At 41.5% G+C, this 27693-nt stretch overlaps 1 protein-coding gene across 2 annotated transcripts; it reads left to right on the top strand.

Moving 5' to 3' along the window:
* Positions 1 to 70: 70 nt before the first annotated feature.
* On the top strand, positions 71 to 26965 carry dse (dermatan sulfate epimerase). Of its 2 annotated transcripts, XM_028605219.1 has the most exons (6): positions 71 to 377; positions 4089 to 4551; positions 12228 to 12481; positions 20138 to 20377; positions 23635 to 23842; positions 25010 to 26965. In XM_028605219.1, exons 2-6 carry the CDS (start codon positions 4133 to 4135, stop codon positions 26757 to 26759), a joined length of 2871 nt encoding a protein of 956 aa, XP_028461020.1. In that variant the 5' UTR covers positions 71 to 377; positions 4089 to 4132; the 3' UTR covers positions 26760 to 26965. The 2 variants fall into 2 exon arrangements, with proteins under 2 accessions (XP_028461020.1, XP_028461021.1); XM_028605220.1 differs by lacking the exon at positions 71 to 377 and having other exon boundaries at positions 4465 to 4547.
* Positions 26966 to 27693: the final 728 nt, after the last annotated feature.

Below are 27693 nucleotides of genomic sequence, written 5' to 3'. Positions count from 1 at the left end.
TAGACATAACTTTTAAAATGATTAACTTGGGGCCTCACCTGCAGTTACTCTAAGGACCCCCTGTTGAAGATCTCTGCACTAGCTTACTTGTTAGCTGGCTAGCTGTTAGCGCTACCTGTTAGCTAGTTAGCTGTTAGTGGGCCGAGGGAGCCACTTCACTTATTAGGGCTCCTTTAAGCCTCTCTCCCCCCTGCCCCTCCTCATTCTCTGCATGACGCTCCCTCCGCTCTCCCTCCCCTCTTTCTAACTTTGTTTCGTCCCTAAAACAAACGTCTCAACAACCATATTGATAATCTTTCTAAAATCACTGCTGTGACGAGAAAGAAATGAGCGTTGTGCCGACGGGAATACGTTATTGTGAGCAGCGCTTCTGACAGGTAGGTCGGCTAACGTTCTCGGCTTTTCCTCCGCTGCTCCGGCTCTTTCTGCGGTCGACACACGAACAAGGCTGCTTTGTACGGATAGGATATTTGGATTATCAATAACATCGATAACTGATATTACTGTAGCTACAGTTCACTTCACTGTTTGGTGGACAGTCATTTATAAAACTAAAATAACCCGCAGTCGTATGACAGCAGACTTTTTAAATAAAACGGAAAGACTTGATGGAGGAAAAGTTAGCATAAAGTTTGAAAAAGTACCCTAAATGTAGGTTTATTCCCATGAAACAGAAGAGGCATCAGTGTCTGCGGAGGGACTGGGAGGCGTGCTTTTTATGGATATAATTATAATTCCTGGTGTTTGGCAGTTTACCTTCTTACAACTGTGGAACAATTGGGTGGCAGATATTAATCCGTCATTACTGTATTTGAATAGTACTAAAATGACTGGCTGCAGGCCTGAGGCAAGGTTCAAATCTGGGTTCACAGATTGCATTGCTTTTAACATTGGTTTTACAGTGGCAATACAACTGCATTTTGTTATCTTTTTGCTGTGTCTAATTATTACCTAATTAATTAAAGAATAGAATACAATTACTATCACTACATAAAATGATTCAAAATACCATAATGTGAGTAATGTCTGTAACAGTGTAAGCAGAGCCGTAGCTAACATGAAGGACCCTGAGGTCTATGGCATGGATTTTTTGGGCCTTGTTACCAACAGTAGAGGCGTTAATATTTTACAATTTAAATCATACGCCACAGGTATTTTCCTGGCTCTTTCTGGTTTGTTACTTGGTATACTTCATTTACTTCATTGTTATTACTTTTAGACAAAAAACAGATGAATAAACGACTAGGGATAAGTATTAGGGATCGACCGGATCAAGGCCGATACCGATTATTAGTAGTTGTGAAACCCGTAGCCGATATTTGGAACATTTACATTTACAGTAAAATTGAAAATCTTGAAATCAAAATTAGGATTTTGGAATGTTAGAAACTCCAACACAAAACTATTTGTTGCTTTCAGCAATTATTTGATAAATGAGAAACTTATCAACATAATCCCCAGTAACAGAGAGTCACATAGTGTTGTGGGGGGGACATTAAGTCAGACTCAGTGGGGAGTGAAACCGAAGCAGAGGGACAGACACAGTAGAACACTTTTTAATTCATTAACTTTATCGATTATCAGGCAAATTAAACGCTGATACAGATAATCTGCTAATTGCCAAAGATCGGCCCCGATAATTGGTCGATCCCAAATAAAAATGGTGTGGTGAACATGAGGATGGTGGACTTGTAGCCAAGATGAAAAAAAGGTAGGTATTAACATCAGTCCCCGTGCTATACCTTTATACTTGACACTGTCTGACTTGGATCCTCTGTGCTACAGACACATGCCCTGACACATGGAAATATTGAGGTTTGCTACTCAACCCTATAAAGGACTTATTATAGTATTCTGGGGATGGCTTGGAAACAACAGTTCATTTTGAGAAATCTATAATTCTAGGGCTGCTGCAACTAAAAATCATTTTCTTTATCCACTCATCTATTGGGCCTCATTGTTTTTCTGATTAATGAAACAATCACTGTCTATAAAATGTTAGGAGATATGAAAAAGCACCATCACAAGAGCCATTTTCCCAGAGCCTGTCTTCAAATGTCTGAAACCCAAAGATATTTAATTTACGATATAAAACAGTAAAATCAGCAGTAAATCTTCACATTTGAGAAGCTGGAACCTGCATATTAAATGACTTTTGTCCCAGCATTATATCATTTACGAAAAATAAAATCAAGTGTGACAAGAGCTGCAACAACTATTGAATTATTCGTCAACTATTTTGATAAACGGTTTGAGTTATTTTTTATGAAAAAAAGTCAAACTCTTACTTACTTTTAATTCCAGCCTGTTAAATGGGCATATTTTTGAGTGTCTTCTCTCCTCTGTGACAGAAACTGAATATCTTTGAGTTTTGGACAAAACAAGACATTTGAGGACGTCATCTTGGGCTTTGGGAAACACTGATGTACATTTTTCACAATTGTTTTGACATTTTAGAGACCAAACAACTGATCCATCCATCCAGAAAATAATCGTTAGTTGCAGCCCTAGCACAGACCCACTACAGGTCCCTGCCAAAATATTATCAGTTGAATTTAGTGAAATAGCCCAAAGCAGGTAAGTTTAAGATCAGTCTTATTCCGGCGTCCGCAGTAAGAGTAGATCCTTGGCTCCTGACACAGTTTCACTTTCACAGCTTTAGTGTGAGAAATGAGTCTGGAGTTGTCTTGATGCTTTTTTCTTGGCTACAAGTCCACCATCCTCATGTTCACCACAGCATTTTTATTAGGGGTCGAGCTATTATTGGCCTGGCCGATTATCGGGGCCGATCTTTGGCAATTTGCTGATTATCTATATCGTTTTTTAAGTTAATTTATTAAAAAAGTGTGCTACTTTGGCTCCGCCACAGCTCTGTAGACAGTCTGCAGCACTTGCAAACAAACTGTTTAAACAAACACTTTAAAACTCCAGGAAGCTATTTTAGTTTGGATTTATTCATTTCTCTTGACTGTGTATTATGTTTAAAGTTCCGGTTTGATTAAATAATTGCTTAAAAGCATTTAACAAACTTTTGTGTTTGAGTTTGTAACATTCCAAAATGTTAATTTTGACTAAAAGATTTTCATTTTTCACTGTAAATGCATATCGGTTGTAAATATCTGTTATCGGTTTCATCAACTAGTAATAATCGATATCAGCCCGGAAAAACCAGTATGGGTCGACCCCTAATTTGAATACACCACCTTGACCGTTCCTTGTTAATCAAACACAACACATAAGACAGCTCAGTGCATTAGGATGGAGCCCAGTCTAGACGCTGCTGAAATCACTACCAAAGGGTTTTCCAGCCGGCCATTGCCAAGTGCTCCACAAAGGTCATGGAATTTACTCTCATGTTCAGAGCAGAGATGCTGGGCCAACTCTTGTCCTTCCGTAAAGCACAGCACTTTGTTTTTAGACATGGTTTTAGCAGCCCAGAGTAATGTTACTGCAGTAACGGGCCATTTATGACCTCCAGGCCTGCTCGGCTGGCCGTCTGGGTGTGAATGGCTCGACTCGTCTGCACGGTTCAAAATTAACTTTATTTTGTCCACCAGCCAAATAGCTAGTTAATGTTCAAATTTTACCAGCCACTCAATAGATTGCCATTGTGTTTTATTTTTGGCTGGTGAGTGAAGCAAATCTACCAGCCACTTGCATATTTTACCAGCATTTGGCTGATGGATGGTGCTAATTTTGAACCCTGGTTGTCTGATAATACCAACTCATAAATAAACTTTGGGAAGTGCATATTAGGTAACACGGTGTGCAGTGGATTTGACTGTCACGTGGCTGTAGTAAGTGCAGATTTTATAGCAGAAGGGTATCATGCATTCTTGTGAACTATAAATAAATTAGATTTGGAGCAAGTTTAAACGACAGTGACTCCTACATTATGGCACAGTAGTGTGATTGGTTATGACTGTGCCTCTCTATAATGGTCTACATTACTATGGAAAGCCTGCATCATCGGGACTACAGCTGTATCTAATTATTCAAGGAATGCAGGGCTTTTTGTAAGAAAAGGCTGTGCAGAATATGGGCTGGCTTTCTCAAATCCTTCTCTTCCCCCCACTGTTCCCTCTCAGCTGTGCTCCTTCGGCAATGCCACAGTCCCCTCTCTGATGAGACGATGAGAACCCACACCCGCGGGGCCCCCACAGTCTTCTTCATAAGTCTGCTGTGGCCCCTGCTTGCCCCGGCGTCGGCGGAAGTGGACCCCAGCGGAGGAATCCCCTTCATGGGAGGTAACTACAATGGCCATCCCATGCTGTACTTCAATCGGGGCGATGTGGAGGAGCTGCAGTACGCGGCCACCGGCACTCATCGGGACATGGCCAGGAGGATCCGCGAGGCTGGGGAAACCATGCTGGAGCATCCCGAGATGTACCTGCCCCCCTGGAGCCCCGCAGAGTTCAGCGCCCGCTGGAACGAGGTGTACGGAAACAACCTGGGCGTGCTGTCCATGTTCTGCGTGCTGTACCCACACAGGGCCGGGGCCCTCGACCTGGTCAAGGACTACATGGAGAGGATGGCGGCTCAGCCTAGTTGGTAGATTTTCTGTCTTTTTTATTATTTCATCTCTTTAATTTGACACAGTGATTTGAGGCCATGTGCAGCAGTCTGTTCACTGTGAAATATTCAACGTAAGAAATTCAAACCACCATTTTTCACTCTGGTCAGAGTTTACAGATGGTGCTTGATATCTGTTTCCACCCCCATGTGTGCATCGGCTGGGTATTAATGCTAAATCCTCCCCTCAGAGGCTTTCTAGTCCGCCCCATCTCCGGGGCGTTCTCACTTTTACTCCGTGGGCAGAGCTCTGGTAAAGATGCATTGTAGTCTGATAAGTCTGTGGTCCAGGAAATATGTTTAGCAGCTGTTTGCTGAACATGAAAGGAAATGAAATGTTCAGATGTGCGCTGAATAGCCCAGTGCAGGGGCCCCGAAGCTCAGGGTCCAGGTGACCAGACAGGGATGGACTCCACTCGGCTCTAATTGTCAAAATGATTTAAACCAGGGTTCCAACAGATCCCTTTTTTAAAAATGGATTATTGTCTAAAAATGCCTGGATTTTTTTGGAGGAAGACATTAGATTTAAAATAAAATGAGCTGAAATGATCCAGTAATTTAAAAGGAAAGAGCAAAGACTTTGCCCTTTAAACTGCTGGTTTACAGTATTGCTACGATGGAATATGAAATGGCCCTAGGATTACTGAGGCCATAGATTAAAAACAAATTAATTTAAAAAGAGTGCACAATGTAAGCACAAAATTAGCTAAAATAATGAAAATCTAAAGCAAGTTGCTCAACATCAGGTAATGAAGCAGGGTCCAGTTTGGTCCTTATCATCTCCTTTGATATTGTGTTGTCGTAGTGAATATTCCCAATCAAAGGTACTATTGATCATATTAGCACTAACCCTAAGATCTCCTTCCGTTACGTACGTAAATAAAGTAGTTAACAGGAAAGAATATTGTATGTCAAGATTTATTGTATTTCCCTCTAATGCTCTAAATAATACACAGTTCCATAGATTTTAATCACAGATACATACAGTACAGGCCAAAAGTTTGGACACACCTTCTCATTCAATGCGTTTCCTTTATTTTCATGACTATTTGCATCGTAGATTCTCACTGAAGGCATCAAAACTATGAATGAACACATATGGAATTATGTACTTAACAAAAAAGTGTGAAATAACTGAAAACATGTCTTATATTTTAGATTTTTCAAAGTAGCCACCCTTTGCTTTTTTTGATAACTCTGCAAACCCTTGGTGTTCTCTCAATGAGCTTCATGAGGTAAAAAAGCAAAGGGTGGCTACTTTGAAGAATCTAAAATATAAGACATGTTTTCAGTTATTTCACACTATTTTGGTTAAGTACATAATTCCATATGTGTTCATTCATAGTTTTGATGCCTTCAGTGAGAATCTACAATGTAAATAGTCATAAAAATAAAAAGGAAACTCATTGAATGAGAAGGTGTGTCCAAACTTTTGGCCTGTACTGTATGTACAAAAAATACTAGTGCTGGGACGATATGCTTTTGTTCTCGATCCGATTCTTTAACAATAACAGGGTGCCGACTGGATTTGTTTTGCCATTTTCAAGTATTGCGATCTGATAGTATTGAGTATTGCGATTTTCTTTTCCTGCTTTAACAAAAACTAAAGTTGAATAATGAGACATTACTAAAAACTGTTTTCTAACGTATACAAAATATATAAATGAAAAATAGATTATAGCGAAAAGAATCGATTTAAAAAATCGTCGCAAAAAAAATATCCCGATAAATACAATTTTCGATTTTTTTCCCCCCAACCCTAAGAAATAAGATTGTGTAGGAATCAGTAAACAATCCTTGACATACTTCACACCATGATAATTAGCTGAATCCATCCATTCAGCCCATTTTTGGTCTATCCGCTGGCTTTTCAAAGTCAGCCATGGCTGAACGCCATGCAGGCATCAGCCTTCAACGATGCTTCCTTATTCCCTAACAATGTAATTAAGTTAGTGAAGTTAGTTCCTCCTGCAAGTGCAAAGTGGCTGAGAAGTACAGCCATTCACTACGTCCCACAGCTTCCTTCTCCACAGCTTTAATTTCAAAGACTAAAGGAAGGAAGGTCTCAGATAATGATGCTTGTAGAAGGTGTTGGGGACCATGGTAACCTTCTCTTGTTCATTCACATCCTCTCACACAATTAGTGCTCACTAGCTACCTATGGGGATTGGTTAACATTAACCATCTTTCTTTTAGTTCAAATGTATATGTAAAAAAACAAGTATCAAAGTCATCCAATCCCAAAATGTAGAGACACGTTACCTTGTTCTAATGTTTACTTACAAAACATTACGCTGCATTAATATATATATGTATTATTTTTATTGCAGTGTGGTGGGATCTCTAGACATAAGACACCAAAAGTCCACAGAGTCAGATCAAGTGTATGCCAGCTGTCCATTAAAAACATAAACCTTAACTCTACCTTCATACTGAGTGTTGAGAATGTGCGCCCCATTTACAGACCTGTCAATAAAGGCCTAAAAATGCCCAGTATGAAAACAATATGAGCCTGGCTGTAATTCTCCACCATTGCCGATGATTGATGCAAAATTAATTCTGGCATACTTGGCTACCCCAAGTCGACACAAGTCAGCTCCCAAAGTATCCTGAATAAAACAGGCAGAGCAAGAACACTTGCAGTCATTTGGACTGTACTTATGTGGACTTTGAATTGCAACAGTACTGTCGTTGCGCTGTGACTGATGACTGATGTCCAGAATAACACAGTCCAGACAAGAGTGCAGATTGAGACAGGAAGGACTTTAACTAAGACACAGAACAGTCTTCATCTCACAAAGGCAAAGTTGAATTGTAGGCAGTAAAACACCGCTTGTTCTCTGGTAGGACCAGTAGCTCATAGTGGCTGGTGTTAATGTGCTAAGGTCAGCACACTTTAGATACATATTGCTCTATCAGTCTGTTCTTTGCCTTTACAAATCTTCTCTCTGTGCTATTTAAGTTACATACATTTTAGCACTCACCATTATCCTGTTCTTGTTTTAATAACAACATATCCACATTTGATTAAATGCAGATATCCACTGACTACATACATTCTTTGTAGTGTGACTACTTTACAGTATTCTATTCCAACAATTCCTTCCCTTGACCCAACATTTTTACTCCCTAAATCCTGATTGCAAGATTTATTTTTTTGTCATCGAAGGTTATATATTTTAGTATTTTGTAATATTCTATCAACTCAGCATCATTTTCAATTATTGCTCAACCAGCTCAATCCTTCTCATTTGGCTGCATGGCTGCTGTGTTGCCTCCAGCCGTTGAACAGGTGGGCGGGGCTTTACACGGTTTGGTATTAATGCAATTTGCAGGACATTTTTTCACAGTATCAGTATGTGTGCCACAGAGTGGAAGCAAGAAGCCACTGAGCATGTGTTTTCACATCTTAACAACCCAGTGTGAGTTTTCTCCTTGGCCACACTTTTATTATGGTCACTGAACCTCTGAAGGCTTGTGCAGAGTGGCTCCAGGAGTCAGTCAGCTGTGGTATTCACATCCTTCAATTAAGTCTCCGTCAACTCCAGGAACCATGTTCCAACGGGGAACTTCTACTTTGTGGCATAATGGTGCCTGCTTCATTTTTTTTCTTTTTACACAGTCTGTGCAAACATACAGAAGGGAGATTCTGTGTGCTTTGGCATAATTCAATATACAGCCCAACTGTGACTTGGCATACATGTTATTATAGTCTTCCCTTTTGCTATATGGGCAAATTGCAACATAAAGAGCAATCAATAAGCTGACAGGAAGTCATTTAAAAAAAATCAGCTGGCACTTAACATGTGGAAACCATGTATTACCAACACCAAATGGATTTTTATTTTTTATTTTTTTTGCCAGTTCATGCTTTATTTCCGACACACTTTAAGGGCACTTTCACACCTATAGTGTGAAGTTGCATTTTTCATTTGGTTCTGTTTGCGCTGCACTTTGTCAAACGCCAAACTATGTAAATGCCCTGTATTTATACAGCGCTTTTCTAGTCTTAACGACTACTCAAAGCGCTTTTACATTGTACAGGCACACACGCATTCAGACACTGTGGCCGAGGCACACCTGCTCTTCAGATTAACATTTACACTCCGATGGCGCAGTATCAGGAGCAATTCAGGGTTCACTGTCTTGCCCAAGGACACTGCGACATGGGACTGCAGGGCCAGGGATCAAACCACCAACCTTATGATTGGTAGGCGACCACTCTGCCACCGGAGCCACAGCTCTAAACAAATGTCACACGGTCAAAACGATTGTTTGTTTATTGGACTGAATGTTCGAGTGAAACTCGCTGACACTTCTGGTCTCAAACGTATAACGTCTCGGGTTTTCTGGTTCTGCTTTAGTGTTTCTTATATTTTAGAAGAGGGCGAACGATGTGAGCAGCTGACAGCTGACAGACAGCGAGTGAAGGAGAGGGCGGCCCTGATGAAAGAGAGATTATGATGTGATGTCACAGACGACCAACCATGTGTGCTCAGAATAATTTATTGATCTGAAAGTTATCATTCCTTAAATCAGATTTTGCATGCTAGCAAATGCCCTTTTCTTACCTAAAGTGAACTGAAAACTAGTGCACTTGGAAGCAAACTGAGACCCCCGTTTTCAAGTGTCTGAGCCCCGATGGCAGGGGGAGGGGTTGGTCGGAGCCCTGAGGAGATGCTAATTTCAAATCTTGCTAGCTTTTCAACCTTACCAATCCTGCCTTTAACAGATGTCAAAGAAAAACACAGCATTGTTCAACAAGTCAAATTCAAATGACTGTATATCCATGTATAAATAAAGCTAATCTGTAGTAATCAGAACGGCTCCCTGAAGCCAGTTTCTCATATTAACTCCGGACAATGTCCAAGGAATCAGCAACGGTAGATCGTCAAATCCTCCGTTTGGTTTAGACATTAGGACATGATGTGGATTACACCGCGGCCACAGAACCGTTTGTAATTTGGTAATAAACAACCGAGTCTCTTGTCTGATGATTTTGGCGTCGGCCCTTACAGACAGAACAGACATTTTACTTGTGTGTCTTCGTGTAAATCACCCATTTTTTTTTCACCCTCGGATGTTTGTTTTCTTCCCGTTCTTACAGCTGCACGTCCAACGTCAACACGCCCAACCCGCTCGCTGTAAATTCTCACAGTCAATATGACATCACACAGACTTTGTACTCGGGAGCTGGAAGGGTAAAGACCCTTTAATGTCCAGTCCAACTGATTGGGACATTTGCGTTCTCACATCACAACTCTTGTGCCTAGATACATTCAGGGTTGCAGTGCATGTGTGAAAGGGGCTTTAGATCAACTCTATGGTCAGATGGGTGTCACTGTTCATTTTGCACTGCATTAATGTTTACAGTTAGAGAAACACCCTGTCAGCCACAGGTTAACAGCTGTGTTTTGTAATTGAAAAGCCTAAAAACACTGAATTCATTCCCTTATAGTAATATATTCAGACACAGACACCACTGTGTAGACTAATGCAGTACAAAATGATGATGATCATTTCAATGATAATGAAAACAAGCTTGAAAAAACGAGTGCACAATGTACCAATAACTGACTGATTAGTAGTGAACCCGGGTCCACTGAAGGGGCTCTGATAAGAACCAAACAATTGTGACTTCTTAATTATCCACAGTATGTTGATGCATCGATGGATGTGGTTCCAAAATGATTTAAAGTACTAGGAAATACATGCTGTCAGGATACAAAATTTACTTTTTTGTCCTCCCGCCAAATGGCTACTGAATGCTCCTCAAAAGATAACCATTGTTTTTTGGCTGGTGGGTGAAGAAAATCTACCAGCCACTTGCATATTTTATCAGCATTTGGCTAGTAGACAATGCAAATTTTGGACACTGCATGCTGTATAACTAAACGATAACCATTAAATCCCAAATTAAATAGACATTCAGTGTATCTGTATCCATATCCTTTATTATTATTGGCAAATGGGCTAACAGTTAACAAAGAAAATGAATCAGACATGCTCTGTAAACAGATAGTATAACCATGGCTATAAACTGCCGCCTGCTCGCAGAGCTGCTTAGATTTTATGTAATTTTGTTTTGATTGTTTCACTGTTAAATAAATTTATTAGAATGAAAGCGTCACTGAAACGTGGCCAGACACCATGGCGTCTGTGTTCTGTTAGATTTCAACAGAATCCTTGTGTATATTCCAGCGTGATTTATTGAGTCAGTTTAGCATGTAGTTTCATCACCACATCTGAAGTTCCCTTCTCTTTAACTACAGCGAGCAGGATGATTACAGAACACCTTTCTCTCTTTTACAAACGTCAGCACTCAGAAGTCAGCCTTCTCAGATCCTAGCGCCGGTTAACCAGGAGACAATTCGCAAACACTACACTTTTACTGTCTCTTTATTGGTAAGCAATGGAGCAGCAGTTGTGGTGTAAAATGCGACTTAGCATCTTTATTTTTGCTTTCAAAGTGAATCACTGTTTTACAGCTGTGGTGGGGATAATTAAAAGGCTTCTTGTTGATGACAAACATTTTCCAGGGTTTCATCTAAAGAGTTTTCTTTAACATTTCACACCTGGTTACCATCCAGTGTTTATTTTCCACCTGCTCTGCATTAGAGCCCGACCGATAGGGGTGTGACGAGATCTCGTTGTACGAGATCTCGCGAGATTAAAGCGTGACGAGATTTCTCGTCGAGGTGAAAAGTTGTCTCGTGAGGCGATGTGATGTCAGCGTGATGGAGCGTGGAATTACTATTGAAGATCCCCCTGCCGCTTTTAAATCATTTGTGTGGCAACATTTTGGTTTTCCTGCGGAAATAATAAACGGCAAAAGAGTGACAGACGAGACGAACACAATATGTAAACATTGTAAGAAAATAATCTCTACTAACTACTGGAGAGCTGTGGTGGTGCTGTAAGTGTTTTTGCATAGTGCTCGTGTTAGCCGCGGTATACGGCATTTTTTTGCTTACAATGTTTACATATTGTGTTTGTCTTGTCTGTCACTCTTTCGCCGTTTATTATTTCCGCAGGAAAACCAAAATGTTGCCACACAAATGATTTAAAAGTGGCAGGGGGATCTTCAATAGTAATTCCACGCTCCATCACGCTGACATCACATCGCCTCATGAGACAACTTTTCACCTCGACGAGAAATCTCGTCTCGTTCTCGTGAACCCAATCTCGTGATGTGTCTCGTCTCGTGGAATAAGCGTCTCGTCACACCCCTACTGACCGATAAAGGATTTTTAAGGCTGATATCGATACAAATATTTGGTGATTTAAAAATCAGATATTCCGATATATCGGCCGATATATATATAAAAAAAACAACAGATTTCCCTAACATTAGTTATTACATCAAAATATATTAAAGTTCTGATAAATAAAATGTATAAGAAAACTTAAGATATGAAACTTAAAGGGTTTCAACACGAGTGTAGCCAACAGGGACGTTGTAGATCTGGTGGACAAACTATACAACGCCAACACTCAGAACATGGTTGTGGGGTAAAATAAATGCTGATACCGATACTTTGGAAAATGTCTAATATCAGCTGATAATATCGTCCCGCCGATATATCGGTCGGACTCTACTCTGCATATGTCTTGACGCCTCTCCTTTAGCCTATGTGTTGGTGTTTGTGTTGCAGGTTGGTTAAAGATGCCCCCTGGGATGAAGTTCCTCTGGCACACTCTTTGGTCGGGTTCGCCACCGCTTACGACTTCCTGTACGAGTACTTGAACAAGGGCCAGCAGGAGCGATTCCTCCAGGTGATCGGCAACGCGTCCCGCCTGATGTACGAGAAGTCCTACGTCCGAGGCTGGGGGTTCCAGTACCTGCACAACCACCAGCCCACCAACTGCGTGGCGTTGCTCACAGGAAGCCTGGTGTACATGACCCAAGGTTAGCGGATCAGGAGTCATGTCTTTGTAATGTGTTTTTAGAGCAGGGCTGGAGCCAGACGTTGTAAACATCCAGGGTCGAGCCCAGACCTAGGGGTCCGAGGGGGCATGCTTCATTTACGGCAGCTACATGCATTATTTTTCAAGCCATTTGATTATGTAAAGCCTAAAAATCTGCAAATCATTTGGGCAAAGCATAGACAGTAGTTGCCAAGGAAAGAATCATCTTGTAGAGCTACATCCTGTTTTTTTTGGATGTAGCTCTACATCCTTCCGAAACCAGAACACAAGCAATGTTGAGGATGACTTTTTTTCGTTCCTGGCACCTTAAATGAGGCAAGAATTATCTAATGTTATTATTTTACAGTTACATAAGATTGGTAGGGTTAGATTTTGGCGTAAACTGCATTACTAATCTTGAAACGAAGGTGATATTTCCCCAGTAATGGCTCCATTGATTTGACAGCCAGTCTGAGGGGAATTGACAGAAAGTTGAAGTTATTTTAAAAACCTCAAAGATTCTGGGCTTTTGAGAAAACGTTTTAGGGCTGGAGCACCCGCCCAGGCCCAGAGCCTAAAGATGAGCACGTTGGTCAGTTTGTACTGTGTGTCAACACTTTGGTCCTTTACAACCAGTGGCCAAGATTGGGATGAGATTTGGTAGAGAGAGATTCACATCCACCAAAGGAGGATTGGGGAATATGAATATCTCCTTGTATTTCCTTTATATCTTCAATCAAAAACTGTTAATCATTGGCTCTGACATGAAACGACAAACGATTTCCTCCTTCTCTCGGCAGCTCTGTGTGCAGCTTTAGAAACCTGCTTTACTTTGCTCAGCATTAACAAGCTTCAACTCAACTAAAGGAATTTCATTAGTCTGGGTTTAGTCTCACATGGTCTCAAGGCTGATTTAGAGGATTTACACCCGACTAAGGTACTGTTGTAAAGGGATTACAGTAAAAAATTTCATTTTTGACATAGCACTCCAGATTTTGAAATATTAAATATTAGGGCTGGGACGATATACTTTTATCCCGATTCGATTCTTTCCCGATACATGGGTGCTGATTGGATTTGAATTGGGATTTCAATTTATTGTGATTCTAGAAGTATTATGTATTGCGATTTTCTTTTCCTTCTGGAACAAAATCAAAAGTTGAATAAACACTTCTAGAGACAATATATCATGAGGCATTTCTAAAAACTGAATATTTTCTAAGAAGAATGACATCACATGTCAGTCAGTCTGACATTTATTTACTTTGTAAAGAAGAACATAACATGGACTTTCTGCTGTCTGTTTTACTGGAAACAGATATGATGTAGTCACTGTTGGCGGTACCGTATAAACAGGAAATATTTAGTTGAATCATTGGTTAAAAGAAAAAAAAAAGGATTCTAGGGAAAATAATTGATTTAAAAAAAAAGATTTTAAATTTTCCCCACCCCTCAGACTGTAGCTCACAATAATTTACTAGTATTGTCATTATTGATTAATCTCCCAATATGTTTCTCACTTAATCAGACAATCATGTTGTCTTCACATTTGAGAAGCTGGAACTTGAAAACTGACTCATTGTTTATCATGTTGAAGTTGTTGATTCATTTTCCATCGATCATCTAATGAATGAAGTCATTATTTCCGCTCTAAAGGTCACTTTAACTTAATTTTGTTAAAACACAAACCCAAACACAAACATGAGTAAAATGATTCATTGTTTATCATATGAATAGTTTTCATAGATTCATTTTCTATCCATCATACTAATCCTTTGTAACGGTTCTGCAGATGAGCTTTTCCACATTGTGCATTCAGGTCCGGGCCTTATTCTCGGCAGCATTTCCTTTGTGAGCTCCGACATGATTGTGTCTTTTTGCACCAATGTCATGCACTACATATTCAAAGTGGCAACAGAGAAAGGTCTTCAGAAGGTAACTGCCTGCAGTGCAGCTTGCTTTGCATACAGGGATCTTGATTTCTGGTAGAAAAGATCCAGCCCTGATGTGAACTAAATGGCAGCTGGCTTACAGAGAGCCGCTGTGGTCTCAGTGGTTTGATCTGAGGCTTTTTGTAGAGGGCAACAACAGGCGCAACGCTCTGTGGACACTCAGGAGAGTTATGGCCTGATTAGTCTCGCATTGCCAGACCTTCCTCTACAGCGCCGCTAAGGAGGGCCTGGCTAGTCCACACAGCATTCCGGAATGGGAGAAAAACGTGCTCTGGTATATTGGCATTTCTTTAAACCAATCACAATCGTTTTGTATATAACTTGTTTTGGTGGAACATGTGTACGTTCAAAAGTAGTTTTAGTTGTGTAATAGAAAACTCAGATTAAACAGATAGTCTAGCTAGCTGTCTGGATTAGAGATGCACCGATAGACCGGCCGGTGACCGGAATTGGCCAGTTTTCACGTGCTCAGCCATGACTGGGGACCAGCAGGTCCATGTGACATATGCCGATTTCATGCCGGTCAACGCTACAATTAACTGACAACATACGTTATACGAGTTACAGTTCTTAAGGACGCACGCACACACGGACGCCACAGCACGGTCTCTTTTTCCTTTCTCTCAACTTTTCCGCCGTGTGTCGCGCGTACCCGCTCGCGGTGTGAAGCGCGTGTCACACATGTAGGGAACCTCGTGAATTAACCTGCAACATGTCAGCTGTTTGGAAATTCTTCAGCCTATGTGCAGAAGATAACAAGTTTGCAATATGTATACATATGTATATTTATAGTGATCAATTATCTGTTAAAACATTTTTTCCCTGAAGCTAATGCTTAGCTACCTGTTCAGGAGGAAATTAGCCAACTCGGCGTCCTTTTGGGATCTAATCTGTCTCCATCTTTCAAATACATATCCAATATTTAACCGGGTTTTGTTACGTCTCTGGTCACAACTGTTAGAAACACTGGTGTTGTTTTTGCACAGTGCCTTTTGAAAAGATACCTGGAAGTCTGGAATGTGTCTGGGGACACCAGTTGTTGCAATATGACCATTCATTGCACTTTATTATGTTGTTCTATGCTCTGTTGTTATGATATTTTGATATTTTTCAAATATTTTAATAAAGAAGTTCATGTTTCATGGAATCTTAGAAAATCTATTTATTTCTTTTACCGTGGTATTGAAATCAGCATTGAGAATCGTGTTATTTTACTGGCATTGGCACCGACTACTGAATTTTTGGTATCTTGACACTCCTAATGGAATGGACCTGTTTTGGCTTCAGTTCATTTTGTGTTGAGCTCAGGAAAAAGGGAGTTTGCTGCAGCTCAGCCAGTTACCTGCTCTGTTTTTTACGACGGTTTGATTCGTTAACAGTGTGCTTCACAGCAGCCCTCATGTGGAGATGATAGTTAATACCTAGCAGGGGTAAGAACAATAGCTTCTTAGAAGATTGCTCACACATAATGTATTTGCAATACTCTCATTTAACTGCTTCATTTAGCAGTCTCACTCAAGTGTCTGGCCGAACACTGTGCAGAGGCCTGACTGCATTCCATTTTCGTATATGTATCATTTATTTCCTGTGCAAAGGGATGACATTACGTCCAAATATTATTCCGCCAAGATGCCTGTGTATAAATGGAAAGTTTCCAGTAAGCACTACCAGAAGGAATAACTAGCTCTGTCTTCTTCTTTATTGGTTATCTGACACAAGCTTTAGGCCCCATTGCTGACTTTTTAGACAAGGTGTTATTATTGTGCCCTAAAATAACATGTTATTACAATGAGCAATTCATGTGCCACTCACTGAAATTAGAAATATGCATGCTGTCTGTGAGAGCAGTGACAGACTTTGGTGTAGATAAGCACATAGGAAGGAGCAGCACATTCCAGATACGGGTGTTTGCTTGTTGGTGCATGAAGCTGAAAGTTCAATTGGACAGCGCTGTGCAGTTTACCCACAGTTCATAGTAAACCCCACCTCCCCCGTCTGTCACATCCTTCCCAAGGGCCAGCCACAGAGTCAAAGCGGCCGACACATGATCTGCGGTAAAACCGCTCTGCGCTGGCCGTTCCATTGTTACAAATGTAGCATTTAGCTTAATTAGCTACTCCCCCAAACTCCTGGCTCCTCTCCTTTCCTCTATCACTGCTTTTCATTTGAAGCGCGACCCTATACCACATCACCTGAATGCACCTCCCCCACAATTGAGCAGTCAGACTGAAACATAGTATTTCATTATTGACTCGGTCCTGCCCCTGATATAAAACAGATGAGAAAACAAATGGCCAGCACCGTGGTCAGTTCTACACAAGATGCTTGCCGTGTGCTCTGATGTGCAGACAAACTGAAGGCAGAGACCCCTTGACCTTTCACATTCCTGTGGACATAATGTGTGCTGAGGGAGGGATGTAGGTGTCCAGAGCCAGCGCCCTGGCTAACAGCATGGGAGACAGTCGGGTCTGACAGCAGCATTATCCCCTCTGCTAGTCATTAGGCAGGCTAGCCACATCATTAGACTGGGGGGAAATTAGAGCTGAGAGTTACTGTACACTAAGTGCATGTATGATGGAGTTTATCTGGTATGTGTTTTTCCTTTTAATGTGGTGATGATTCTCTCTTTTTATTTCTCCTTTCTTGTTAACGTGTTTCAGTAATTGTAATCGTATGTTCAGCACTGTGTCATCACTTTCCTTGGATTTTGTGTTGGTGACATTAGAGTTTCAGTACATGGTACTTCCTTTTTTTTTGTTCAGTTATGGTGACTGACATTGCTCCTGCTAACTGGCCACTTTCAGTTCTGTTTTTTTATTTTTATATTTTTATTTAAATAACAAGCTGCTGATGCTACTGCTGAAAATCTAAAATGCATACTCTATAGTTGTGTTTTCATGCACCTATTTTTTGGTGCATTTTGAAGCATTGCACTAGAAAAGCTGGATGGAAACGGCAACATTTTGATAAAACGTCCTTAGTTGCGCTGAAAGGTTTTCCAGCTTTCTTGAGGTGGTTTTTATGTTTGTGGAAAAAGAGTTGATGCTCTAAAAGCATCAACAGAGAATCCAAAACGTAAAAGAATAGGGACGGCGTTCCACAGAGTCAGAGCAACCACTTCAAAGGCACGGGCACTTTTAGTTTTTAATCGAGTGCGAGGGACAACCAGTAACACTGGTCAGAAGATCTGAGTGACCTACTGGTAATTTAAGGATGGAGCAGCTCAGAGATCTACACATGGTGCCTGACCATGCAGGGCTCTATATGTCAGAACAAGAACCTTAAAATGAATCCAGAACTTGATAGGAAGCCACTGTAAAGAGGGTAAGAGAGGAGTGATGGGAGTAGTCCTGCTGGACCTAGTCAACAGCTGTGCAACAGCAATCTGGATAGGATTGGGCATCGAGAACCGGTTCCAACTTGGAATCATTGCAAAAATCCGATCCTCGGTTCCAAATTTGACACGTGCAAATTTTCGCTTCCATAGCGGCCACCGTCCTTCCAATGGCTTGTTGTGTTGTGGGGTTTTATTTCACGTTGAAAAAGCCCTGTGAAACTGTAAATCACCAATGAGTCAAAATAAAATGTTCCTCTTATCTGTGAAATAAGCATGTGAACCGTTTCAACTCCACCCATCAAAGAATCGTAAGCAAGAATTGATCAAATCCAGAATCGAAAGGAAGAATCGGAATTGGAATCAGAATTGTTGAAATCAAAACGGTGCACAACACTAAATCTGGACCAGTTGTAGATGGTCCACAGTTCAGTTAACTTGACCCCGGTTGTTTCTCAGGCTGTGGTAGTCCAGGGCACTCACAAAGTTGTGTGTGTTTTTCCCAGAAAGCTTTTAATAAGAATTAAATATGTTTTTACTTTTGAGGAAAGTACTGAAGAGTCTGAAAGTGCGGCCCTGGACTGTGTGAAGCTCTGTTTGTGCAAATATGGTTTTTGTGCATGCCAAGAGTTCCTGTTTGATGGTAAATACCTGCTCTGTGTAGACCAGCCCCAAAACCAAACAGTGTTGGGGACGACTCCAGTGGGCGGGTGCTGGTCAGTTACCGGCGATGGCCCCAGGATTTCTCAACCAACTGTAGCTGGAGTGTTTATGTGGTCACTCGTTCTCATAGTAAAGGCTATGTGTGTGATCTGGTGTGTGTCAGAGATATACACGCTGTGGTGTGCCATAGTGGAGTCATGCTTTCCATCCCCACAGCTAAATGGTGTGTGTGGAAGGTTTCTCCAGGTAACAGACTAAGACGTTGTTGGCTGGAATGCTGTTTCATTCATTCCATTAGTGACATAACACACACACACACACACTCTAAAATACTACAAAACACGGGGCCCGAGTCACTTTGTAATGCAGGCTCTCTCATTTTAAGTCCTGTTGCATATATATTCTCAATAAGTGAAGCACTTTCATGAAAAAGAGGATTACTTCACAGTAGAAATCTATTATTGGCCCGAATACGTGTCTGCAGTGATTGTAGGTCAGGGCACTTTTAAGTAAGTTTTTAATGAGAAAATAGTTTTGTACGTATGTATGTAAAAATAGCTCTTTAATCTGATTAAATATATCCACATAGAAACAATGTAGTTCCCTTTTGTGCCAAAAATGTAATTCTCCTTTCCCACACGGACAATACAGAAGTGTTCTGTCTAAAGATAGCTGAACTTAAAGTGTTTGGGGCATTTCCCATCCTCCTGCTCCTGTAGCTGTCATTTGGAGTAGTCATGTGCATTACAAATTACATATACTGCTTTTTAAAGAATGTGGTTGTGTTTAGTTAGTGTGATTTCTGGCACAGATTAACAGTTTTAGATAGAAACTGCATTTGCTTTTTCTGCTATTGCCTTTTATTGTTATATTAGTCACAGTTTTGTAAAGTTATCAAAGGCTTATCCGGACCAAATGATGTGCAAATGTGGATTTTGAATAACTGTAAAATTTCACAGGAATCTGCCATGATTAACTAAAGACTGTTTAAAAAAGTCGAAAACACTGCGATATGTGCAGTATATGGGCAAAAACTGAACAAAAACAGAAATACAGTTTAATAATTGAGGGACAGGGGATCTCAGATTGCATTTACTAGGGGTGGGGTTGGGGGGGGAATTGAAAATCGTATTTATGGTGATTTTTACAATCAATTATTTTCCCTAGAATCAATATGTTTTATTTATTTATTTTTTACCAATGATTGAGCTAAATATTTCTTGTTTATACGGTACCGCCGACGGCGACTACATTGTATCTATTTCCAGTAAAACAGAGCGAAAGCAGAAAAAGCAGAAAGTTCATCTTATGTTCTTTTTTACAAAGTAAACGTCAGACTGACTGACTGACATCAGAATCAGAACTATTTCAATTTATTGGCAAGTACGTTTTTTATACATACAAGGAATTTGTCATGGTGTTATTGGTGCATGTCACACATTCTCTAAATATAAGGATAAAAAGAATATAAACAATATAAGTATAAACATATACACATGTGATGTCATTCTTCTTAGAAAACAATCCGTTTTTAGAAATGTCTCATGATATATTGTCTTTAGAAGTGTATTATTCAACTTTAACTTTTAACTTTAACTTTTTTTAAAGAGGGAAAAGAAAATCGCAATACATATCCAATCGGCACCCATGTTTCAAATCCAGCCCTAGTATTTACCCTGTGAAACCGTCTCCACTTCCTGTGTTCCAGGTTACCTCCAGGAGGCCTACCTGTGGACCAAGCAGGTCCTGTCCATCATGGAGAAGTCCATGGTCCTTCTGCAGGATGTGACGGATGGCTCCCTGTATGAAGGAGTGGCCTACGGGACTTACACCACCCGCTCTCTGTTCCAGTACATGTTCCTGGTGCAGCGCCACTTTGCCATCAGCCACTTCGACCACCCCTGGCTGCTGAAACACTTTGCCTTCCTGTACAGGACCATCCTGCCAGGTACTTGTCACTTCACCTGTCACAGCCAGCACAGTTTACTTTCTGAAAAGCTGTGAAATGTATGTGATACCATTTTTACTGCGATGGATGTATTAAGTCCGTGGTTCCCATCCTTTTTGGTCCAAGGTACCCCCACAGTCCTCACGTACCCTGTCATCGATTCCTAATGTATGTTCCAAATGTAAACCTGTTATATAAATTATATAAAAGTTATTTTTTTCATACAATTATACTGTCAATGCTTTTATGGTCATTCAGCTGTACAAACAGAGTGCATATATGAACAATTCTTTTTTCCACCGGCTCATAAATACTGCCTTAAGTAAAAACTAAATAAGTATAAAAGATAAATACAAATGCCACATTGTTAGTCACTTTGGTCAGCAATCATGCTAATGCTAGCCTACTAGGCTACTGCTACGTGGAGTGAAGCCGAATGCTTTAACCATTTATCCTAACATTACTATAAGCTAACTGTTGTAACCATTTCTCCATTCATTTTAGCTAATCAACTGTTCAGTCATTACTTTTGGCTACCTGTAAACTTCAGTGCTAGATTGCTAACTAGTTTTCACACACTCTTACATAACTGCAACATGTAGTGTTCAGGTGTTACAGTTGACTTAATATTTATATTTGGATATATTCTTTTACTCCCTGGTTGGGAATCAGTGTATAAAGCCACTCAGCCTACGTGGGGCGCACACTCTTACTGGGTGAGCTGAGGCTGCCCCACAATTGTTGATTTTAAAAAAAAAATGAAAGGAAATCAACAAAATTTACAAATTAAACATTGATTTGAATATAAAAGGCACCACTAAAAAAATAATGACAGTTACATTTTAAAAGGTAGTTTTCTACTGATATTTTCTTTCATTAACACAAAAAATCTTGGCGTGTCTTTCACGGTATGTGTATTGCGCCAGCTAATATTGCGATGACGATAAAAAAAATCTATATAGTGTGCAGCCCTAAAAGCCACCCAAATATAGAACAGGTCAACAATCTGTGAGTAAAGGTTGACTTAGCTATGAGTGGCTGACACATCAGGTCAGTCCTTATGAGAATGCTCTATTCCAAAAGTTGGATATATTAGATTAGACTGAAAATAACATTGGAGAGTAGCTTCTCCTCTGAGCCAATATGGGGTATGCATGCGTGTAGTTATTACCTTCCTGGATGCCTTTCAAGGCTGAGCGGAGATCTGCAGGGATATGTGGTGTCCTGGAAGTTTGGTCTGCAGGTCAGGGGGAGGCCAGCAGCCGAGGAGGGGGCCCCTAGGTCATTTCACAGCCCCCTGCCAACAGTTTGTGTGTTGCGGCTGAGCAGCACTACTGCACTCAGAAAGCACCTCTAATTACCTCAGCCAGGAGAGTCTTGGATCTGGATCCACAGTAGCAGCATGAGTGATCTGAGAGAGGCTAAAGACTTGAGTGTAAGCATTACTAGGTGTGTTTCCAGCCATCTGTTTTCATGCACATTTTTAATTTTTGCATATAACTTCGAAAAAAGTGTTTTTACGCTTGGCTGAGGTGGAAAAGTTTGTGTTTCGATAAAAGCAAAATGCAATGGAAAAAATATATGATGACGTACATGAAGCATGCAGTGTTAGACACACTGACATCAGCCCCCTTCTAGCAACTCAAATTCAGCCATCACAAACCTGCAGACCTCCCCCCCAGATCTGTTCGGAGTAAAGGTATGGCCCCTCCACACAAAAAACACTTAGGTTGTTTGAATTTCTTTAAACCTATCACAATCGTCTTGGGCGGCACTGAACTCCGGTAGCAGCGACGGTGTCTGCAAATTGGTCTCAGGAGGGAACTTGATTTGGTGGAACCTTTGTACCCCGCAAAAGAAAACGCCACAGACATAATTTTATTTATTATGAAGTTAACTGTTGACACAACACAGTAACATGAGCTATTTAAATGAGCTGATACATGGTTAAACCTCATTGGCTCTCACCAGTGTTTCTCCGTGTGTACTTCATCCACACCAACCCCACCAATCAGTCCCAAAACCTCCCAATTAGAGAGGAAATGATCTAAACACATTCGTTGTAAATCTCTACAATCATTCCCTCCAAGCAAACCTGCGTTGTTGCCGTTCCCATTGAGTTGTTCCCGTTTCCTATCTGCCTCTTCACTCAAAACCATTCAGTAAAAATGCACAAGAACACATATCAGTCAGTATCAAGGCCTGAAAGGAGTCAAAGTGTCAGCTGTATGATATAGTGGTGGAACTGAAAAATCAGATGATGTTCAAGCATGGAAAAGAGATGAAACGCCAGTTGTGAGGGACAAAAGGAGTAATAAGTGGAAGTGCGGAAATAAATGACTGTCAGGTCAAGTGTCAGTTGAAGTGAAAGCAGTGTCTCTTTAACGTTAAGCACTGAAAGGAGCTGAAGTGACAGTTGGATGATTGCTCCCCTATCGCTGTTCATGTGTGTTGGGATGCTTGTGTGTTGGCATGAAGAGCGGTACTTACATAGTTAAGAGCCCTGAAAGGAGTTGAAGTGTCAGTTGAATTCTAAGCAGTGAGTGGAGAGTGTCAGTTGGTCTCTGTCCTCTCACTGCATGTGTCTGTGTGTGTTAACATCATAGATCCAAGACAGTATTAAACGTTAGCATTTCTCTTCATTCCGACTTGATCATTGCAAATAATCCATGCCTAACTTGCGATCGCATTAGCTCAATTCCTGTAATTACTATCTTGAAGAATTAGTTTATTGTTTAGCCATGCTTATAGGGATATCGAAAAGAGACTTTACTTGACCGAGTGTTTCTGTTTCTGCAATTTTTGTTTACGATTGTTGTTGGTTGACAAATGATTGACTGTGATTACATGCTGTAGTTAGGATCGCTGGTTTCTAAGAACCCTCTGACCGCCAGAGTGCAAGGCTTGCCTTACATAATTGCAGACAACAAAACAGTATGAACCATTTGTGCTTGGTTTGGGACTGAGCTGGGTCACAGCAGACGGGACTGAGGTTCACGCTGGGTGGGCACTTTTGTTTCAGATCCGTTATCACAGGCCAAATATTTTGTACTGAGCTGTGTGCGGTAGTGTGCTGGAATTTACAAAGAACAAACGTATCGTTTGAAGTGATATTTTCATGCATTGTTGGCACCATAAACTTCAACATCAGTCAACGTCAGCATTTTATTTGTCATGTTTGCCCTAGATTTATGATACTTAAATATTTCTGCATGACACCACTGAAGTTGTCCGCTGTGTCTTCACCATCTCATCAGGATTTCAGCGGACTGTAGCCATTGCAGATTCCAACTACAACTGGTTCTACGGGCCGGAGAGCCAGCTGGTCTTCTTGGACCGCTATGTGTTACGTAATGGCAGTGGAAACTGGCTGGCAGAGCTGATTCATCAGAACAGGGTGATGGAGGGGCCAGGGCAGGCTGGGAAAGGCCAGCGGTGGTGTACTCTCCACACAGAGTTCATCTGGTGAGCTGCTGAATTTTTATGATACAAAGGAAAGTTATTTTTTCTGTTTAGAGCAACTGTATTATTAAAGGGGAAATTCATCCAAAAACCCCTCTGTCTAAAGTAAAGTACCTTGTATTTTTTGCATACGTACTTCGCATTTTGTGCAACATTTCTTGTATCTGATGACTTTGCCTTGGTCGAGATATTTGAATCTAGGGCTGCACCTAGTGATTATTTTCTGATTGATTAATTCATTGAATGGTAAATTATTTTTTTGATTAGTCATTTAAAATCTAGAAATTGTCAGAAAAAAGAAAAAAAAAATAGGGATCACAATTTCCCAGACCCCAGCCCGATGTCTAGAAATTGTATCTGTTCAACAGTCAATAACAAACCCAAAGATTTTATGAAAGAAAACAGAGAAAAAGCAGCAAATCCTCTGTAACCGGCCATGCTTGGCATTTTCCTTGAAATGACATCATCGATTCTCGACAAATTGATTACCTGACTAATTGTCTCAGCTTTATTAGAATCCTCTGAAGACTGGAAGCAAAAGAAAACGGCTTGCCTGCCTCCGTTCGAAGTATAAAGAATCCTCCTACCAACACATCTAAGGCTTACTACTTAACATGCTGTATCTCCTTTGTTTAATACATACAAAAACCAAAATGTAAAAACTGCAAATTACCACAATGTTGCAAACTGCACTGCAGGGTGTGGCGTGGTGGAACTTTTTCTTGGCCCTGCCACTGGCCTGGCCAAGACACAATTCCAGCACTTAAGTCCCTGTACAACTACAATTTGGGGTTTTTACGTTTTGGTTTTCTACAGACAAAGCAGACTAGCTGCTTCCAGTCCGTAGGTTAAGCTATGCTAATCGCCTGCTGGCTCTAGCGTCTTGTTTAGCCGACAGACATGCGAGTGGTATTGGTCTTGATATCTACTAATGATCTGAAATGTTCCTTGAAAGCAACAGCGTCACAGCTGTTTCCTTTGGGTTGCCAAAAGGCATTCTGGGAAAACAAATGGAATCACATATGTACGGTACACGTAAATAAAGCAGGTTGACCAAAAGTGTAAATTGCAATATATCATCACAAAATAACCCCCTGGTTGCTTTTGATTATTGATGCCCTTATTGGTATATTATCCATCTGATATCCCTCCTCTCGTGGTATTCTGCAGGTATGACCCAGGACTGTTTCCAAAGCCTCCGTCAGATTTCGGAACGTCCCAACTCCACTACTTTGAAGACTGGGGCGTGGTGACGTACGGCAGCGCTTTGCCCGCAGACACCAACCGCACCTTCCTCTCCTTCAAGTCAGGGAAGCTGGGGGGGCGCGCCATCTTCGACATCGTTCACAGGAACAAGTACAAGGAGTGGATCAAAGGGTGGAGGAACTTTAACGCCGGCCACGAGCACCCGGATCAGAACACTTTCACCTTTGCGCCCAATGGTGTCTCATTCATCACCGAGGCACTGTACGGACCCAAGTACACTCTGCTAAACAATGCGGTGTTGTTTCGCTCCGCCGCCTCAGGGAGTTGCTTTAAGCCGTGGGCTGGACAGGTTACGGAAGCCTGTGATTCCAAGTGGCTGAAGTACAAGGTGGGGCTGGCGGCGGACGCCCAGGGCAGAGTGGAAGCCGCCATGGAGAGACAGGGAATGGTCTTCATCCGTGGTGAGGGCCATTCAGCTTATAATCCAGAGCTGAAGATCCGAAACTTCCAGAGAAACCTGCTCCTTCTTCACCCACAGCTCCTGCTCCTCGTGGACCACATCCACCTGGATCCAGACAGCCCAACCAGAGCCATGACAGCCTTCTTCCACAACACGGAACTCCCATTCCAGGGTACAAAGGTGGACGGTGTTCACGGAGCGTTTGTATCACACGGTGAGGATCGTTATAAGATGTTCTGGATGGATGACACAGGTTACAGTAACAAAGGAGTGGTAGGTTACTGGAATTACCCTCGAGGGTACCCGTACAATGGCTCCAACTATGTGAACGTCACAATGCCATTGAGGTACCCACACACCAGGGTGGCCTACATTTTCTTTGGACCAGGCGTGGACGTGCAGAGCTTCAGCTTGCGTGGCGACGACCAGAGAGTGGATATTTACCTGGCCACCAAGGATCACACCTACACTATCTACCTGCTGACCGGAGAGGTCAGCAGCAAGCCTCTGTTCGCCATGGTGCTGCTGGACAACAAAAAGATTGTGTTCGAGAAGGGGGCGGCGACGGCGGATGACAGCTCGCCTGAGGAGGTAGAGGAATACGTCAACGTGATGGAGGACAACCTCCTGCACGTCAAGCCTGTCTTCCAGCAGATGGAGAGACACATCCTCGGGCGGGTTCTCAACACCGCCAGCTTCCGTAAGACTGCGGAGCGCCTCCTCCAGTTCTCCGACAAGAAGAAGACGGAGGAGGTCATCGAGAAGATGTTTGCCATGTCCAAGAAACAGGGCAAGGGCAAAGGGGGGAAGAGAGTGAACCTTGGGGAGAAGCTTTCGGAGAGTCTACCTGACATTTTTGCACAGGTCGAGGTGAATGAGAAAAAGGTAAGACAGAGGACTTCAAAACGTACATACGAGGACAGTCCGGAGGAGGGAGAGGGAGAGTCGCGGGCCTTTATGGATTATACAGACGGTCGCAAAAACAGAAAGGGGGCCTTTGTCAAGGGCCGCAAATTCAACGAGGTTCACATGGTGGCCACGGCAGGCAGCGAGGGTCTCAACAGCACCGCCTCCTACATCCGACTCTTCCTGCTCCTGAACACCGCCACCTTCTTCCTGCTGCTGGCCGTCTTACTGACTCGCTTCCAGAGAGGTCGGAGTTTGCACACACAGAGATGTTTCTACACCATCCTCCTGATCGACTGCTTCATCTTACTGTACCTGTACTCCTCCTGCTCTCACACGCAGTGTTAACGCCAGGAGCGAGCCAGGGGCGTCCAGCTGCAGGTAGGGCTGGGTACCAAATTCAGTACTTTTTAGGCAGCGACCAAATTGCCTCCTTAGTATCGAGTATCGGAAAATGCCTCGCCATTCTTACCCAATTACAACACCTAAGGAGTAAATCTCATCAGCGTCAGGGAGCCAATAAGCACGCAGCATGCTTCTACCAAAATCTAATAACGCTTGTGATTGGCTGTCTAATGTTACACGTCGTAGAGACACGCAGGAAAAACTCTACGTTAGACAGAGACGGCTCACGTAGTAGGAGCTGGAAACATATAAAAAGATTTGTGCCGTAATGTGTAATTGTGTGTAAATGTGTAAATTTGGTAACGAAAAAAGTATTGTTTAGGAACCGGTACCAAAGTCACAGTATTGGCATTGGTACCAGTATCGAACGCTACCCAGCCCTAACTAGAGATCCATCGAGCTGTTGTTCTGCACCCCCACACCTCAGTGTGAGCCACATCTTAGAACACAGTATTAGGGACACTTTTAGAAAATAAAAAAAAAATCAGAGATTTCCAGGATAAAAAATACAATATTGAGAAAAAAGTTGCAATATTTCAACGATGGAACAAAGTCATAATGTTATGAGATTCTTGTATGTGCTTGTGTCGTAGTCTGGTCCAGTCTGTCAGACGAGGGATGTGAATGTTATCAAGTTATTGGTTTATATCTATAAGCGTAGATTTTAGGACACGGAATAAAATGAAAACAATGTAACAGGATATTATGTTGTAAAATGACAATCTTATCTCCTAATATAACCTTTTCTAGAAATGATGACTTCTCTGATGATTCTCCTAATTTTATGACTTTTTCCTCCCAAAAACTACTTACATAGATTAGAGTTTTATTTCCTCAATATGAATTTTCTTCTCATAATACAGTATTATGATTTTTA

The sequence above is a fragment of the Perca flavescens genome, chromosome 18 (genome assembly GCF_004354835.1).
Source record: "Perca flavescens isolate YP-PL-M2 chromosome 18, PFLA_1.0, whole genome shotgun sequence".
Classification (NCBI taxonomy): domain Eukaryota; kingdom Metazoa; phylum Chordata; class Actinopteri; order Perciformes; family Percidae; genus Perca; species Perca flavescens.
Note: the sequence above shows the minus strand (reverse complement) of the source record. Positions and strands in the feature narration are given on the sequence as shown.